The 19,524-nt window shown below is 43.5% G+C and overlaps 1 protein-coding gene across 2 annotated transcripts in view; it reads left to right on the forward strand.

Moving 5' to 3' along the window:
- The first annotated feature begins 493 nt into the window (after positions 1-493).
- The window catches only part of NOCT (nocturnin), a 33,366-nt gene continuing 14,335 nt past the window's right edge, over positions 494-19,524 (forward strand). Inside the window, exon 1 of one of the 2 annotated variants that reach the window (XM_069631078.1) lies at positions 494-882. In XM_069631078.1, the coding sequence (XP_069487179.1) occupies positions 753-882 (130 nt within the window). In that variant the 5' untranslated portion in view covers positions 494-752. Of the gene's footprint in view, positions 1,161-19,524 lie in introns of both variants that reach the window. The other variant, XM_069631077.1, reaches the window with a different exon arrangement.

Below are 19,524 nucleotides of genomic sequence, written 5' to 3' on the forward strand. Positions count from 1 at the left end.
TCCCGAAAAAGGAGGAGTGTGGCGCTGCCCGATGATGGGGCGCGCATGCGGCAGCGTGACGTTGCACGCCACCGCGTGCAGCATAAATAAACGGCGCGTTTCCCGGCCGCGGCAGAGCGACCAGGAAGCCCGAACCGAGAGGACGTGTGAGCATGAGTCCTTGGGGTCCGGGGCTTATGGGCAGCGCTGGGGGGGCGCCAGTAACCCCCAACACCCCTGCAGTCCGTAGGTACTGCATTTAAAATATGCTGCTAATTTGCATTTAAGTACAAGGGCATAACCAAGCATAGATGATACAAGCCAGATTGGATAGTCAACTGGAGAATTGAGGCTTCGAAAGAAATCCATTGAGCTACCTCTAACAAATGTGTCTATTCTGTTCTGTGGTGACTAATGTTTCCGTTGCAGCGGTACTGTGTGAGCAACCAAACAGCTGGAACCTTCACGTTCCAAGAACGGCTGCATAGCAGTCACATCAAGCACGTGCGACGTCACGTTTACTCCGCGCAGGCATAGGCCCTTCCTGTGACGTTGCGCCTAACCTTTGCCTCACATCTCAGCGTGAGTCAGCCAGCAGCAACGCGTCATCCCCGCCTTCTGTTGTCTTGGTGCCCGGGCTCTTTCCTCTCCCTCCTCCTTTTCAGGGAAACCCTCTGTTGGACCGTTCCATCACGAAACTGAAGTGATTGGCATAAGACCAGCGAAATTGTGGAGCGTGGCGAACAAGATGCATTATGATATGTAGGATTTAAATGCAGGAGATGGCAGTGCGTGCATCAGACGTTTCGGAGAGTCCTGGGTTATGTGCAGTCGGTACACAGCAGGGATGGACGCGCCCAGTGACGTCAGAGCATGGGCTGGCCGGGTCCCCTGGGTCTGCCGGTAGGTTACCAGTTCCTTAGATTCCGGGTAGAAACGTGTGTCCTTTATTTGCTGTCTCTCCGGTTAAGGCGCTGCGCTGCCGATTCGGCCTCGCGCCATGTATTTGGGCCCAGCCGCAGCTCGCAGCGTCCTCTCGACTTTGCACCGCTCCTGTTCTCCCCGGCGGTGGCGCTGCGGCGCGGCGACCCCTGAGAGCGGTGGCGGTCGGAGACGGGGGAGGAGCTGTTCCCCGCCTTCCTCCGGCAGAACCGTGGTCCGAAGCGCCGCGTCCAGAGTAGGTAAGTGATTAACTTAACATGGGGTTGGCTATCCACTGTTTTAGTCAATACTTTTCCCCAGAACAACACGGGGACGTGATGACTGGCGTGGAGTTCCAAAGGGGAGCGCACTGCTCCTGGACTGAACAGGGCATTACCCTGTATTTCCAAACCAACGCTGGTACCAACTTTTCAATTATTGGAGGGGCCAGGGAGCCTAACCGTGGCAAGTTTTGACCCATGTGATGCCATGGAAAGTGACATCGCAGGTGTGGCTGCTTTGCGCTAAAACGTGATGGGTAGGTTTTGAATGAATCATATCCGCCATCGTTGCTCTGAGCAACCTTTACATGCCTCACATTGGCTGCAGGGCCAACACTTGTTTACAACCTGTAATGGGGCAAACAGACTAAAAAATAATGGCATGGAAGGCTACCCTGAGCAGTGACCGTGGTTATGCTCAAGGTGTGTCCCCTTTACGATTATTTGCACTGGGTCAACAGGGAAACCTATGCAAACGGGAGAAATGAGAAATATCCCCTTGAGTTTTTGTGTGGAGGAACCAAAATATGGTGAATTCCTACAACTGCGAATCAACTACAGCAAAGTTGGGTATCTCTAATGAAGAAATGTTTAGGCCAGATAACTTTTGTATAGAATGCATACAAATATATAGGATGGCATGCCAGTGTGTGGCGAGGCACCAGCATTAAGGAGCACCCTGCTGCTGTATGCGCATTACAACACACATCCTACACTGTGCCATATACAGTGGAGACTTGTGAGGGAGACCAAACCAGGGGTGCTTGAGAGGGGTTCTCACTTGCAAGAACTTTTTTGAAACATTGGGTTAAACTGGTGCATTTGACATCACTTTCTGTAGAAAGCCATACAGTTTGAAATTGGTTTTGTATGGTAGCAAATAGTTGCACCAACCATGCACATTTATAAATGCAGTTCATGCTGTCTTTGCCTGCAACATATGCCAGTTTAAAAATGTGTTTATGCTGGCTGTTCCCATGAAGGATGCACCAATATATGCCAGTATTACCATATAAGTACTCCCAGCCACTAAAAATGCCATGCCACAGAAAGTAGATGGGTGCGCATCATCATTGTTATTACTGGCTAGACTGGCCTACAATTAATGTGGTCCAGATTAGCCATGAAGGAACACTTATGTTTGCTCTACCCTTGATGTGTTGTCCTGTTGTTCAAGGGTAAAGTAAAACAAGCATTGTCATTCAATGGTAACAGTCTGGACTTTCGTGTAGGCATGGCAAAGGCACTGCTTCATTTCCCATGAGCATTTAATAGCAGTGCCTGGCTAATGCCTAATACTTGTGTGCACGCCAAACCTGTTGGCATTGCCAATGCTTGTTTTAACAGGATTTCGGTGAAGGAAACGCATAGTGCTTATAAAAATGGAGTGGCTAAGGGCAGTCCCGGTTAAGACATTTTTGGTTACACCATTAGCGCGTTTACAGCTCCAACTAAGTCATTCACTCGCCGAAGACTGCTTTGAAAAAACACTGGCAGGCACTTGGAGCACAACAATTGATGGTAAGGCTTGATGAAGCCAGCTCAGAGAACCCAGGAGGCTGTGTTTTGTGCAGGAAGGGGCAGGCCGGAGGCAGTCAATGGTGGAGGGGGGGCTGAGAGGGGATGTCAGACAACATCTAAGTTTTGTATCCTCCTCATATGCCATTTCCCCCTATCTGTACTCTAATGCAATAGTTTCGAAGTAAAGGGGGCACACCTTATAGCTAAAAAGTATGTCCTAGTCTACCACTTGGATGATTAATATTGAGATGTATATGTCTGCATTCTTAAGAGCTGCCTGCCTTGGGTTAAAAAAAGCTGTGTATATAAACGATGCAAGTGGTGGCTGCATGCTTATAGGACAAGTGGACACCTGCACTGGTTTGGTTCTTGGTGCCTGTTTTCTTCCTGCTGCCCGGTACAGGGTTTCAGTGGGATAAGCACACAGATTCCCATATGTTGCTGTGAAAAGGATGGTAGAAACCCCGTGTATATTGGTGCTGGATACAGAATCACATTTGGTTAATTTCAAAACAATGACAGGTCCGGACACTTGGGTGTGTTTAATAGTCTAGGTGTAATTGTCACTTGAAGGCCAGTGGTAAACTGGGCACGTATTGTTTTGATCACATGAGTAAGGCCGCACTTAGCTAACGTTTGTTTCGACTGCAGGTCTTTGTCAAGGCGGATTTTATGGTGTGATTGGTCCTGGATAGGGGTGCAGAATAGCAACTGGAGAGCTGCAGGAACATGTGCGGTCCCGCGCATCTTGTTCCTGCAGCCCTTCAGGCTCTCCAGTTGCTATTCGGCATCCCTATACAGGACCACACAATACATCGGCCTTGACCAGTGTTGGCTTTCGGCTTTCCTCATATGACCAGCACGATACGTGCATAGTTTACCACTGGCATTCAAGTGTCAATTACACCTAGAGTATTAAACCCACCAAGTGTCCGGATCTGTCACTGTTTTGAAATTAACCAAATGTGATTATCAATCACGTATCCAGCGCCACTATACACAGGGTTTCTACCATCCTTGTGTATATAAAAGCACCGCGCAATAAGAAAAAAGGTGACTTGGCCTTAACGTTGAAAGCACTTTGAATTCTGAACTTACATTTTTACTGTTCATGTGGCTATTTAAGTCGGATTCGTGCAGCGCTGTTAGCTGTATAACTGGAAATGTCACACGTGGGCTTAGGCTGTTGCGACAGGACATGTTCAAGTCGGGTTTAATTACTGGCCCTATGGTGCCTTTGCAGTGTTTTCATTTTGTCAAAACAAAATTTGCTCACATACTTTGCTGCTGGTTGTATGGGATACTCACTTTTTTGTTAACAAACACAACCAGTCTGGTCAGAAGGGGGGATTTACAGTCGGCAAACAATCACCCTTCCCAAAGTTCCCAGCTGGAAATGCTGCGAACGCCAGACCTCCCACAATAGCCCATCTGAGGGCTGCAGGCGTTTGTGCTCCTGGCAGCAGCAGGGATAAGCTCCCTCGTTCTGCACCAGCGGTGGGAAAAGCCTGGCCTCCCCAGTCTGCATCATGGCTAAAGATATCTGAGAAACAACCTCTGTTTGAAACCAGTGTGGGTTAGGGGAGAGGGCCCACATCAGCAGTTCAACCGCTGCATTGAACGGAAGAAAAAGTTCAGCAGAGTCCATGCAACTGCTGCTGCAGGAAGTGCAGAGGAACGCTGAGTCGGCAGTAGACTGGTGAGGGGGAGAGCAATTGGGACAAGGACGACGCGAGGACCCTCACAAGCGCAAGGCCTAGAGCAGTTTTTCCCTCCTGATTTCCCTCCCCCCTACTGTGGTTGAGTAGGGATTTTTTTTTTTTTGCTATTTTGTTTTGAAGGGTTGTGACGTTGATGGAAAGTGCCTGTTGTATGTCTGAACACCATGTTTTGTCTTTGGTACATGTGTCAGGAATGGGGATACAGGATTCTAATTTCTTAAGCAAAGTGAACAATTCCCTCATGCTAGAATTGGCATTGAAGATACGCTTGTTGTATGAGTTCCGTTTGGCCAGGTAGATCTCATATCAGATTTCCATTAATTTAGTTCTGCTATCTTCTGATAGGAGTAATCTCCATGAGTTTTCGCAGCTCCTCTTTAATTGTCGGAGATCTTTTAGTCTGGGGGTAAACCACTTATTTAGGTGGGCTTTAGGTTTACTTGGTTTAAGTTTCATAGGGGCAATGTTGTTGAGTGTGGTTAACATAATGTTGTTGTACTCCTCAACAAGTGTTTCTGGGTCTAGGTGATCGGCCAGCTGGTTGAGGGTAGGAAGGATAGCAGGGATCACTTTCCGCTGTGATGCACTTTTTATTCCTGGTTAGGCATGGCGGGGCAATCTTGGAGACCAGCTAGAGTGGTGTGGAGGTGGATAGTTCAAAGGATAGGAGGATCTGGTTGGCCCATGGTTGTGGGGTAATCGTTGTGATGTTGGCGGTACCGTTGTAGTCCGCCACCTAATCCACCAAAGTTCTCCCTTTGAGATGTGTAGGATCAGTGATTTATTTTTTGGAATTTTTTGTTTTTGTTTTTTTGGTGTTATACCCAGCTCGGCAAGGGTATTGGCGATGGAGGTGACATATTTGTCCAGAGGATCGTTCAAGCCCAGGTTGAAGTCCCCAATGAGAAGTAGTTGAGAGGTGGCTTTGAGATTATTGGATAGTACAGTGTTAATATCCTCTTCGAATGAACCAATAGGGCCTGGGGGTCTGTAGATGAGGTGGATAGTCAGGGTCTGGGAATTAAGTAGCATAGGTTTGGCTGTAAGAACTTCACATGAGTTAGTGACTAATGCAGGTGTGGTTCTCATAGCTAGGCTGGATTTTGCAATGAGGGCAATGCCGCCTCGCTTGTCTCAGTGTGGTGTAACCATCAGGGATTGCTAATGAGTAGGGGTCCTGCTGCTTCATGTAGCCAAGACTCTGTGATGGCAAAGTCCAGGTTATTCACTAGTATCAAGTCAGCAATTTCTGTGGCATGAGCAGTCAAAGATCTGACATTTTAAGAGCGCTCCTTTTGAGAGGGAGAGCTGCTACAGTGGCAGGAATGTAAGCAGATTTAGTTTTAGTAGATGGGGTCGGGGTCTCGTGGTATTGCCCGTCTGGCCCTTAGTTCTTTTGTTGGCCGTAGGTAGGGATCTATTAAGGGGTTCGTAGAGTCTAGTTAATCTTGATCGAAGTCTAGAGTTTCTAGAGGTTAAGTCACACGGATTGCTTTGAAGCAAGCTCGGTAGGCTCAATGCAGGTTGATCCATGCTGTGTGGACTGATAATCTGTTAGCCAGGTATGCTTTAGCTATTAGGTTCCTAGCACGAAGCAATAGGTAGGTGATTTAACAGTAGGGATGTAAGGGCGAAAAGGGTGTGGTCTGTAATGAGCATGATGTAATATAACTTTGGTTTTATCTTGCTCTAAATTAAGGAACACCTTCTGGTAAAAGGCAATTAGATTGCATGGTCTAGTCAAGAGAAATTGTCTAAATATGGCACCCAGTACTCTCTGGAGCCACTAATAAAATAGGCTAGTTCCACATTTGACAAGGTGGGGCACACAGTAATCACTAAAGCCACTAATAGATAAGCTAGTTGCACATTTGACTAAATGGGGCAAACCATACTCACTAGAGCAGGTATGAGTTTCAAGGGGCAATTGCGCAGCTGGTGACTGGTGGGCACATAACATGACAGCAATGGTAATGAGTCAATTAGGGCCCTGCAGGCAACGTAGTGTAAACCCGGTCTACATAATCACTGGGGAGTGTAGATGCCATAGTGTTGCGTTGCAGGAGAGAGTTAGGAGCGTGAAAATGTAATACAATCGCCATAAGTGCAGTAGAAGCAATGTCACTTGCAGTGTGTTGAGATGAGTCGTTTCTGTGAGACTAATACCGCGACAGTGCGACACATTAAGCGGTCACATACGCATCCAATGCTGTTTCATCATGAATGGATTACGGATGCCCTGGACATCCTAACATCCATTTACCCCATCAGGAAAAAGACAAAAGCAGCACCATGGTAGTTTGACTCGCCACTTCTGAACCCTGAAGTAAAGAAAATACAAACTGGAACAGGCATGGAGGTAACATTACAACCGACAGACATACACTCCGCAAATAAACTTTATGATGCACATATCGGAGCAGCAACCCATTTCAAAGGAGCAAATATCAAATCAAGGCAATGGAAAACCCTACCTCTTGCAACAACTACCACACCCTCTGAAAATATGCAATGTCATTTTAAAACTGGCCTCTAAATTTGTACTCTGCCGTAGTCCTTGGTTAGTGACAATTGCCTCTTTGCGAGTATGAAATGGTGTGCTGTGGAGAACTTGGGGGACAAGTGACATATTATGCATGGCTAGTACCTTTCAAATAGTCTCCTGTTATAAAAATCCGGAAAGACTTTGACGCTGCTTTAGTAGATGAGCAAAAACCCAATGGTAACTGCATCGATTGGCCAATTTAAGCCCATCTTTGGAGGCAGAATTCTCCAATCTAATAAAGAAGGGCTGAAAAGCCAGGTCACCTGCACATTCCTGGTCTCTAGCCCCCACCCCTCACTCCAGCCTACCATTCAAGATAAAACCCGTGAAAGCTACTTTATAAAATTTTTTTTATTTTTTTGGGAGTGTATCTGGTTTATTACAAACCTTTTCGCACATTTTTTACAATGAGATCGGACATAGAAAAAAAAATAACATACATTTTGCTTAAAAGAAGCCTCCACATTTCGACAAACATTACTTGATGTGTATTAAAACAGATCCAAAAATAGGTAAATAAAAAATTTAAATCATTTCTTTTTTTTGGCTGTTCCAATTTAAATTTTTGAAATGTTAGGATTTTTTTTAATTATTTTTTCCCCTCATTGTTATAAGCATCCACATGGGCTAAGGACCGAAGAAGGGAATTAAATCTGGTCTTGTTTCCATTTGCGATGAGTTTAAGATTAACACGGACACAAACATCTCCTCGGCGCGTATACTCCTAAATATCTATCTAAGCAGCACTTGCCACTCATTAACCATGCCTAACTAATAGAGGCTTGAAGAAATGGGATAATGCAACACTACTCTCAATGTATAAAATGAGTGATTATAATGTGCTCTCACTACTAGCCATTTGTTAGTGATAATTGTCTTGCTGAAAATGTAATAAGTATGTGTGGAATTGAGGTGGCGAGTGACTGTCTGGTTAGTAGCTTGCCACTTGGAATTTTGCCCCTTGGATAATACTTTTCCTGATGTGCAGAACAAAGCCCCCTCTCCACCCCACCGGCTGTGACCTTAGATCGCACCCTCAAAGATAACCTGTGGAGTACCAAAAGGAATGGGTCGAGTCTCTCTTCTCCTTTTCAACATTTGTGTGGCCCCACTCATGAGACTCCTCAAAAGGCACAGGATCCTCTCAAATTTCACTGACGCACAAGTCCTTGTCAAAATGACTCTCGAATAAATGCCCTCACCAATAAATGCCATCACCAACTGTCTTGCTCAAGTAAACCTATGATGACCAAAACCCTGGTTGGGACAGAAACCCTGACGTTTTAACGGGCAGCAATACCCCAGCCTACAGAAATGGGCACTACCTGGAAACCTCCTGAGTGTTTGAGGACTTAGGATTCTGAGGGACATTGGATTTACCTTGGAACGGCATGCCAACACAATTGTGAAGAAACGTTTCTACCACTATTTATATTCAATCAGGCAGGTAATGCACCTCCCTGCCTTTTCCATCAAAGGACCCTTGTAATCAAATTGATCTTCAGAAGATTCGACTGTCAACAGCACATACTGTGGTGTGTTGGATTTTCTTACTAAGAAACGTCAATTCATCCAAAGCACAGTGATACGGCTACTGGGACTTTACAGGAGGGAATTAACAATACTGGCTCTACGTTCACTCCACTTGTTATGCCCTCTTTAAGCACCAGCATTTTCGGTGCAGGTCCCATTTAGGTGTGGCCATCGGGGAATCTGCATACATTTTACTTGTTGCTTAATATAAATCACCCCCCTAAGCACTAGTAAATGCAATGTTGTGGATGACAGTATATTTAAGGCAATCCTACCAACCTATGAGAACACTTAGATCAGCAACAACATACTCTTGGAAACCGCACGGTACCCCAGAAAGAAATTGACTAATGGTCTTCTCTAACGTCACAGCAAAGAACTGGAACTTCCCTGTCAAAGGGAAATCTGCACAATCTAGGAAATGTTTGCTTTCATAAAAGAGACCTTCTCAGCCTAAAGCCGAGACGTTACATGCTACCATATGACTTGATAGTCCTGCACAGTAAGTTTGCCACTACACCCACTCCTCTCTGGTAATCCATATCGACCACTAGTGCTGTAGACCGATCTCTGGTTTCACTCTTGCAGGATTTGATGCTGAATTAGGCACACTGCCTTGCTTTGCGATCAGGCTGGTACGTAAGTCGCCCTGCAAGTACCACAACAGAAAGGCACTTTCACTGAGATCTCCCCACAGACTCCTCATATTGGATCCTTTACGCCTCCTACTTGGCCCTGCACTAACACCCTCAACTTCAAAGCTCATCCGCAGGCTAAACTATGCCATCTGCACATAACAACGTAAATAATCAGCCCCCTCCGAATTGAAAGAAAACATCACTACATACAACTTGCACAACACACTCCCGCGCCAATGCTTCCTAACTGCAGCCACACAGACGCCCTCTGGAAACTACTCCTTTTAACACAGACAACTAACACCTACAAACATCCATCGAGTGGACTGCGTTTCCTTTTGGAGAACGCATCAATTTGTGTCAAGTAATTAACTCAGGTGGCACTTGCACAGCATGTCCCATGAGAAAAATGAACGAGAATAGATTGGGAATGTGAGGCAACCGAATGATAAGGCGCACATTTTTTTTTTTTTTTTTTTTTTTTATTGGTTTAGTTGATGCATCAACTTTTCAATATATAATTACGTTTATACATTTACAAAAAAAAGAATTTCAAAATTGCATAACAATTAGGAGATAGGTCATTATACAAATTGGTCAACACAAAATAGTCAGCACAAATTGACATGCACTCATGGTAGGTCATCAAAGTATAACACAACTAAAATTTCACTTCCTTTACATAACGACCACTGATTTAAATCTAAAATATTTAAAAAATTGAAATTAATACATATAAAAGCAGATAAGACAAAACGATATGTTAAGCTGTGTGTAATTCAGACGATAGTCTGCCACGTTATTGGCACATTTCCTTTAGGTTTAATGCTAATCTTATTGTGGTTATCTGTGTTATAAATTCGATGCCAAAAGTTTTCGACTGTAAGAAAAGTGCATGTCTCAAAGTGCTTTCTGAAATGGTCAATTCTCATAGATAATGTTGCCTGGCATTCTGCTATCAGATGATATGTAGTTTCTGTATTTACAGGTTTCTAACAAAATCTGCAATAGCTCTCGGATTTATCAATGGCATTCCACTTAGCTAGATTACTTCTGGTGTGCCACCAGTTCATTCTAAATCTCAGAAATGCATTTCTTGCCTCTGCACCTGGAAATTTTAGCAGATAGCTTTCACTAGTCCGAATCTTTTTTGGAATGATTTTTTGGAGGACAGCATGCTTGGTCTTTTGACAATCCTTGTATGTCTTTATCCAATCCCATATGATGATTTTTTCCTTCGCTCGTTCAGGGTTCGTAACTAGCAAGTCTACAGAAACCTCAGTTTTCAGCAAGAAAATTTTAACCTGTTGCCACCATGCACTCACTGCTTTATGGTCACTAGTTTTTATGTAGCTGGACAGGATTTGCATTAAAGAATTATCTTGTTTTGCCATGATACATTTCCTATACAAGCTACATAATTTCCACATGTACATGCAATTTAATGATGAAATGCCCAATTCATATCTTAATAGACACATCTGAGCAGCCATGGGTGTATGTAGGACCTTTTTCCAAAATTGGCCTTCCAGATTTTGGTTTCTGCACCATAAAGTACAATTGCGACTACCCTTTGACAGTAAAAGGCAAGTATCGGTTTTAGAGAAAAGGCACAAAATCTGTGATTTATAATAGATGCCTGTGAACAGACGTGCCAATTTTAAACTCTTCAATATACGGAGCATCTGCTCTAGAGTCATTTATATTTAATCCCAACTACTTATTGTGTAACATTTTCCAATTTATTCATGCCTATATATAGTGATAGACGAGATACTCTGGTTTTCTTATTGGGCACAATCTTAAGAATTTTTTTTTAGAAACATTAATTACCTGCTCATTATCATGTACACATTTTCCTAATTGGTCCAGTAGATTTTGCAGCCCTTTTGTAGTTTTAGCTAAAAGGACTAAATCGTCCGCATAAAACATCCAAGGGATGGGATACTTTCCAAGACGTGGAGCATCAGACTGAATTGTGCGAAATTTCTTTACTGCATCTGAAATGAAGTAATTAAATAAGGTTGATGCCAGCAAGCAACCTTGCTTCAGACCCCTATGTGTTTGAATTGGTCTAGATAATGTATCATCCATCGACAGACGGATTTGGATAGAGGTCCTCGTATGAAACTGCATGATCCAATGTAATAAATGCTTTGGACATGCATTTATTTTTTTAGTTTGTTACTCAAAAGGGTTCTTGATACAGAATCAAATGCAGTCTCAAAATCTACAAAAGCCATGTAAAGAGGCTGGTTTGCTTGTAATTCGTGCTGCTTTATGGCTTCAAGAGTACGCAAATTTACTGATGTCCCTACACCCACAATAAAACCTGTTTGGTAGGGATCATTAAGATCCGCTTCTCTGGTCCATTTATTGAAATCTCGCAACACCAGACGGGCAAAAATTTTCCCAGGCGCGTCTAAGAGCGCAATCGGTCTGCAGTTTTTTGGGTTCAGTCTATCTCCTTTTTTATGAATGGGGACAATAATGGATTTTTGCCATGATGCAGGTATTCCTTTGCTAGCTATTACTTGTTTGAATATCACTCCTCGGATCATGGCCCATGTCTCCTGGTTAGATCTTAGCATTACATTGGATAGGCCATCTGGACCAGGCGCTTTGGATTTACTTAGTTTTTTAATGTAAATTTCTATGTCCAGATTATATACAATGTCCTGTGTTTTATCATAGCTCTGCTCGTTTACTGTATCAGAGTAATGGGTTTCAGCATACAGAGAGTTATAATATTGGACCCAAATTTCCTCCGATACTGCATTTACTTGTCTTATAGATTGTTTAGAGGTGTACACAGTTTTAATTAGGCCCCAGACTAAAGCAGAATTCTTAGAGGAGATGGAATGAAGCATGGTTTGAGCATCTTTTAACATCATTGCAGCTCTTCGTTGCTTCATCCAGTTCCTATAGCGATTTTTGTACTTGGAAATCATGAGGTTCTTATCACTATGGTTTAATAGGGTGATATATCGAATATCCCTCCTGAGTTCAGATTTCCTTAGGCTAATTTCTTCATCATACGAATGACAGTGTTGTTTCTGAGGCTTGTTACACACCCCATGCGGTTTTTTGAATAACTGAAGGGTGGTAACATCTCCATTCATAAATTGTAAATTAGGTTTCAGGATATCATCTGGATATGATATTGCCACGAGTAGTTCGTTCAAGTTTTCAGGAGTCCATTTAAACTTGTGACCTTTGGTAGAGGCTTCTAGGTTGGTTGTGTGATTTGGTCTGGATCTCCTAGCCAATTCACTCACTCTAGGCCATGTCATACAGAGAATACTATGATCACTTTTTATTTGTTTAGATACCTCAAAGGAAGAGATGGTAGAGAAGAATTCGCTATTAATGTGCACAGTCAACGGTGGAGGTCAAAGAACCCTGTTGCCAAGTAGTTCTGGCCGGAATATCACCCTGGACCGCACCATTTACCATAACAAAACCTCTCTCCTGCATCAATTTAGTCCACCTTTCCTTAGTTTCTCTCTCTTCCACCCCCCACCCCCCTGTCATTCATACAGTCCATATTCGGGTCACCTGCAATGACTGTAGAGTTGATCAAGGGATCTTTGTCAATTTTATCTAAACATTGCATCAGATCTTTGAAAAATCTTTTTTCTGTGATGATGTCTAAGTGATTCCAGTAGATGTTTATACATGCTATAATATGGCTTTCAGCTGAAATACGAACCAATTGTATATAGCTGTTAAAGGAGGCCCATGATTCAGCAAAAAGTCAGATGGTTGATTTTACAGCAGTAAGAAGTCCAGCTTTGGGGTGGCCTCTCAGCCACTCGCGGGCTTAATAGCGGGTTCAAAGATGATGTAATGATTTTCCCATACAGGGGGGGAGGTGAGCCATGTCTCTTGTAACAGGACTATGTCATAAGCACCTAGTACAGATTCAGAGGAGCTTGCAAGGTGCAGGTGGCCCCTAGTATTCCAGGATGCCAGCTTAAAAGTTGTTTCATTTCTTAATGTTGGAAGCTAGCATTTGCTATACAATTTGTTCTGAGGGTAAGTTGTGATAGTTTTCATCTCATTTGCACCTATTGTAGAAAATGTAATCGTCATAGGTTCAATGAGGGTTCCAGCAGGAAGTGCCTTGGGTTTTATGTTTATGTTGGCGCTAGTTTGAAGTGAGGGATAAATGTTGGCAACATTGGATGGTAAAGTATCGTACGTTTTATTTTCTGCCATAGGATTGCCAAGCAAAAAAACCTAAATGATATACTTCACTACGTGCTTGCCAAATAGTATGTTACAATAGCAGATGTCATCCAGATTTTTACTACAGATCTATCGTGATCATTGATAAATTCAATATGTTCAAAATCTTTGGACTTTATTTCCTGAAGAGCCTGAACACTACGCAAGATGTTTAATACGGAGGATCGATTTAGATCATATAGGCCAAATTCACCACCATGACATTTCAGGATGAGGCTTACATGTTTCATGTCATTGCATTTCTTGTGACTATTCCTGAAAGGTGTTCTTTCTTGCTGTTTTTTCAGCGGCAATTGTCTTAACTGTTCAGACGCTTTTTTGTCTCTGAAACTCAAGTCACCATGAGGAACCCTTACCTCATAGTTTCTTATCCTGTCTTCTCCCATCGGGTTATCATTTTCCTTTCTTTTTGAGTACCCGTCATCAGAGTTATGAAGATCTCTTGAGGCAAATATGCCCATTGATTTCATAATTTCTTCTCATCTATCTTCCAGTGTTCTAAATGTATTGTTTCGGCAACTTTCTTCATTTTCACTGATTTGCTAATTTACTTTTAGTATTTGAGAGGGAGGAAAAGTCTTTACTGAAGTTTTCAGACACTCTTGTTTGGAAACCTCATTTACAACTCATCAAGCGGCTCGTAACTCACATCATTAACCACAATGTTTTTGATTACTTTAGGAGCCAGTTGTATAGGTGGTAAATTGGTTTTGCTTTTACTAATGGCGATGTATTTCCTCACAATTTCTGCACTTTTCCCTTGTGTTCTTTTATCAGGTGTACTTAGGGCTTTAATAAATTGTTGCGAGTTCGTATTCTTCTGCATTTTAGTCAATTTCTGATTTTTGTTTTTTTTTTGGACTCAGAATGCATGTTGGACAGTTGTTTTTTCCCTTTTTTTGTCACACTGAATATGTTATATGTTCCACTCTCCAATGGCAACTCGGTAGAAATTGGTTGTCACAACAGGTTCAGCTCCTGCTACAGTTAAATCAGTGTCTTTTTTTTTTTTTTATCTTTATCTTGGTGCCCAAGGGTTTCTATTATAGTCACATCATGATTAACACATCCGGTGTTATTCTTTTTTCACTCATCGCCATGGAGTTATCATTAGTTTCATGTTGGTTTAGGTCGCTATCCGGTATGTTATTGATCATGTCTTAGTTCTACAACTGACCTTATCCGTATCCTCAGCTAAAGTGCTTACAATTACTCTCCGTTGTGCTTTCTCGCTATCATTCATATTAGAAAACATTTTTTCCACTCTGCCAGACAACATAGAGTGCATTTTATATGGGTCAGGGCTTTTCAGTATTACACTTTCAGTATGCTGACATTTGTCACTTTTCTTCTCCAAAATTTCTCTAAGTAAAAAGTTTTGGTCCAATAATCTGGCATCCAGTGTTTCATAAAGTTTAGCTAACGAAAACAAAGCAGTGTTCATAGCATTAATTCTGTTGGTGCCAAAGTAATAGCTGCTTGTGGTTGATGGGGTACAGGTTTATTGCGTCCACATCGTTTGGGAGAATGTTGGGTAAAGGAAATTGACAAAATAGAGGAATCATTAGTACATTCCGGAAAAAGAACGGGAGACAAATGATCTGCATTTTCATCATTTATCTCAACTTGCATTATTTGTGCATTTTTTTTCATTGTCATCAATGGCAGTCATGTCTTTAGTAGACGTATTTATACATGGTTGGTCTATCTCAGCATGAAATTGAATTTCGGTCACCACTTTATTGTTTATAGGGAGGGCTAAGGCGCCTAACAGACTTCGTTCAGAGAAGGCTGCTAGCACTCACCTGCACCACACAACTCTACGCCTCGCCTACTTCCACAATCAGTATAACATCATCTCCTGAACTACCTCTCACTCTCATCATGACCGGTCCTAATCCCTATTTAAACGCGCCAGCCCTCTGGCTACTACATTTCGCCACCAAACCGACCCCTAATCAACCATGTCCTACTATCATTAGAAATTCCAGGCTCTGCTCGCGCCTGCGCCACCTACCTCACCACCATCCCACAACCATCAACAACCTGATTACATCCGCCAGACACCACACTAGGCCTGACATAGGCACAGTCAACCCCATGGCGAGTTCCTCTCTATCACAGGAACACACTGTTGCCAATTGTCCACCATTGCCTCATCATGCCATATCGACCTTACCCAACCATTCAAGTCAACCATGTGCCTCATCAGTTAGAAACCAAAGATTAGCTTCCAGATGTCTCCACTGGTCCTGGACAATCCCACGCTTGTCAATATCTCAAACTCCAGCGATAACAAAACCACGGCCCACTCGGCACCCAAAATTGACTCTCCTCCTCCTGTTCACATTGCCATCACTGCCCCTAAACTCAAAGGTGCGCTCATTAACGCACGCTCCATCCCTGCACACGCCCTAGATATTGCAGATTTCATAGTCACAGAAAACCTTGACTTTCTCGCAATCACGGAAACTTGGCTGCATGCAGCATCCGGTCCTTCTCTGACCCTGGCCATCCCAGACAACTATTCCATTATCAGGTGTGACAGGGACACCAATCAAACTAAGGGGGTGGACTAGCCTTCATATTTAAGAGTTCACAAAACCTCAGAGCTGCCAACACCCTGCAGCTACCATCAGCAGAACTACTGTCTATTAAACTGCCGATCTCGCCTAATCACACGGCCACTATACATCTCATTTACAGGCCCCCTGGCCCGACCTCTTCTTTCGCAGAGACATTTCATCTATCCTAGCTACTAGTACTAAGCCCAACTCACAAATCATTATATTGGGAGACTTCAATCTAGGCTACCAAGATACGAATGACACCAAAGCCTTTGACCTAGAAAGAGTCCTGGCCGACTTTGGTCTCACCCAACATGTCAATGAGCCCACCCACATCAAGGGTCGCACTCTTGACTGGGTCTCTGACTTGAACTGTGCGCTTAACGTCACCTCTGTGTTGCCATGTGCATGGTCTGATCACCACAAAATATCATTCTCCATTAACTCCACTCCACCCACAGATAAACCCAACCTTGCCCCTCCCACTTCCACACGCAACAAAAAGGATATTACGGTTGAGAAATTACTCCCACTTATCCTTCCTCTTTTGAACTCGGCGTCCACCACGTGCTCGGACCCCACAGTGCTAGTAGACACCTACAACCGCGTCATGCTAAAAGCCCTCAATACCATTGCCCCCCTCAAACTGCGCAAACAAAAACCGCGGTTCCACCTTAATTCCTGGTTTACCCCGCACTTACGCGACCTGCCCAAAGAAAAAAGAAAAGCTGAGGCCCTTTGGAAAAGCTCACCTTCCCTAGTCAACAAAAACGACCTCACCACAGCCTCCCTTACCTACAAAGAAGCCATCCTAGCTGCTAAAAAGGAAGTATATAACAAAAGGATCACTCCAGCCCAATCAAATACCAAGGAACTCTTCAAGATCCTTAAGGAATTAGAGTCCCCTGTTGCCCCGCTTGATACATGCACCCCGGACACTGAATGGTGCTCCAATATTCAAAAGGCACTGCTTGATAAAATTGCCCTGCTCCAAGACAAGATTAACACTTAAAAAACACTAAAAAAAGCCACCTCGCCGACTCAACGGGTAACCCCCCCATCATACAAAACCCTTTCTCCCAAACACTCCGTCCAACCTTTCAGCTTTTCACCCCTCACCATTAAGGAAGTCGAAAATATGATAACGAAGCTTAAGCCTTCCAATTGCCAAGGTGACGCCTGCCCTGCACCGGTCATAAAGGAAGCTGCTCATGATCTTGCCCCTTTCATTGCCTCTTTCATTAATGCCTCTTTCAAATTGGGCATTGTACCTGACAACCTTAAGGATGCTTGGGTCATCCCATTAATCAAAAAACCTAAAACCTAATTTTGATCCCAGTAATCCTTCTAACTACAGGCCCATCACCACGGTGCCTTACCTTCTCAAAATTCTGGACCGCGCAGCCCATCTCCAAATCCAAGACTATCTTGAAACCAACAATCTTCTAGGGCTTAGACAATCTGGCTTCCGTCCTAGACACGGTACTGAGACCGCCTTAATCGACTTGAAAACCCAAATTGAGGAGCTGAAAGACAAGGGCAAACTGGCACTCCTGCTCCTCCTTGATCTTTCAGCTGCCTTTGATTTGGTCGATCACCAAATCCCCTGCCACCACCTCAAAATTGCGGCCCACTTGTCCGACGCAGCCACATCTTGGATTAGCTCTTTTCTGGCAAACAGAACCATGAGTTTTCTCTCCCATAGCCGCAGCTGATCCAGCCCATGTCCCGTGCGGAGTTCCACAAGGATCTTGTGTATCTCCCACACTTTAAAACTTGTTTACTAAACCGCTCTTTGATATACTTGACTATCTGGGTGTCTCCTACACTATTATGCGGATGACACCCAGATACTCATCCCGATCACTGGCGATTATGTAACAGATGCCAAAGCTCTCAATACAGTCTACACTGTCATTTAAGCCTGGATGGCTCATCATGGGCTTTGCCTTAATGATGGAAAGACGGAATTAATCATTCTTGGATCTCAATACAAACTCTCTAAACTTGACCCCAAGTTCAATTCCTTCATTATTGATGGGAACGATATTAAAGTCTCCAACGTCACTAAAACACTTGGAATATATCTTGACTCGACTCTATCCCTCAATCATCAAACCAACGCAGTTGTCTCAGCATCATCCTATACTTGCAAATTGATTACAGCATGTCGCCCTTTCTTGACTACGGAGAACTGTCTGATTCTCGCCAGAACCCTCATCATGTCCAAAATCGATTACTGCAACGCCCTCTACCTAGGAACTAGTCAAAGAAACATTGTTAAACTCCAGGTCATGCAGAACAACGCCATAAGGGCAGCTCTCAACGTTCCTAGGCATTCCCACATATCTAACGCGAGACGCAACTTGCACTGGCTTCCCATTACTCACCGCATATCCCTCAAAGCACTTGTCCTAACACACAAGGCCCAGAACAGCGCAGCCCCGGCTTACCTTTCCTCGCGCTTCATACCACACACAGCAACTAGACCACTAAGATCTTCTCAGGCTCATACGCTGACTATTCCCAGCTTCAAGCTACAGACAGCCGGAGGCTCTAGCTTCCCTGTCCTCGCGGCTAAGCTCTGGAACACTCTTCCCAATGCTCTCAGAAACGTTCTTCACATCTATGCCTTCAAAGCTAAAACTAAACTGTGGTTACATGAACGGGATGCCATAGCCTCCTCTTTATAAGCCTTACACCTGTCAATTCCATTACCGACTGCTCATTGTACATACTGTTTTTTTACTGCATTCTTGATTCGCTCCTCTCCTCTCTGTTGATGCTCTGAATTCTATGTAAATATGTGTAAAATGTTTAGTGTATCTATTTGCTGTAACTTGTAACCGCCTCCTTAAACATGCGCCCAGATGCCCCGGGGCAAGGTGCGCACTATAAATAAACAAAATACAAATGAATCAAATGGGGTACATAAATCTATTGATACAGAAGGGACCTGTGCTACTGTATTATTACTTTTACAGATGTCTATCTGTCAGAATGACAGGCGCTTCTACATCATTATCATTATCTGTGCACAATTCTACAGCTGTGGGAATTACATGTAGCATCATATCTTTGCACAGATCTATAGTTATAGGATTGACATGTGGTATTGTTTTAGGACTTGCCCTTTTCTCAAGTAGACCGTCCGTTGAGTTGACATTGCTCACTGTACTCTCTTTGTCAATAACATCAGCCTGACCTGATGTGCTGTCAATATAAAATTTCCTTATATCACTCGTATATGACCTGGATCGACTCTTTGTAGATCCACGACTTGGCAGCCCATTTGAATTCCGCTTGGGGGTAGTATGAAAGTCATAAGTTTGATCAACAAGAGGTTCAATATTCGGCATATTAGTCCGAAGAGAGTACAATTTGACCATTTTGGTCTGTTGCACAGAGACTAGCTGTCACAAAAACCTCTTTTAAATAAATGTAGTTTTGGCCACAAATGCTGCTCCAGCACAGTTCACTGTGAACAGTAAACAGTTTACTTGCGGTTACTTCCGGGTGCACGCGCGGTGCGCTATTCACTCGGGTTAAGTAACAGAGAGGGAGGAG

This window comes from Ambystoma mexicanum, chromosome 6q (genome assembly GCF_040938575.1).
Source record: "Ambystoma mexicanum isolate Mex_15411 chromosome 6q, UKY_AmexF1_1, whole genome shotgun sequence".
NCBI classification, from domain to species: Eukaryota; Metazoa; Chordata; class Amphibia; order Caudata; family Ambystomatidae; genus Ambystoma; species Ambystoma mexicanum.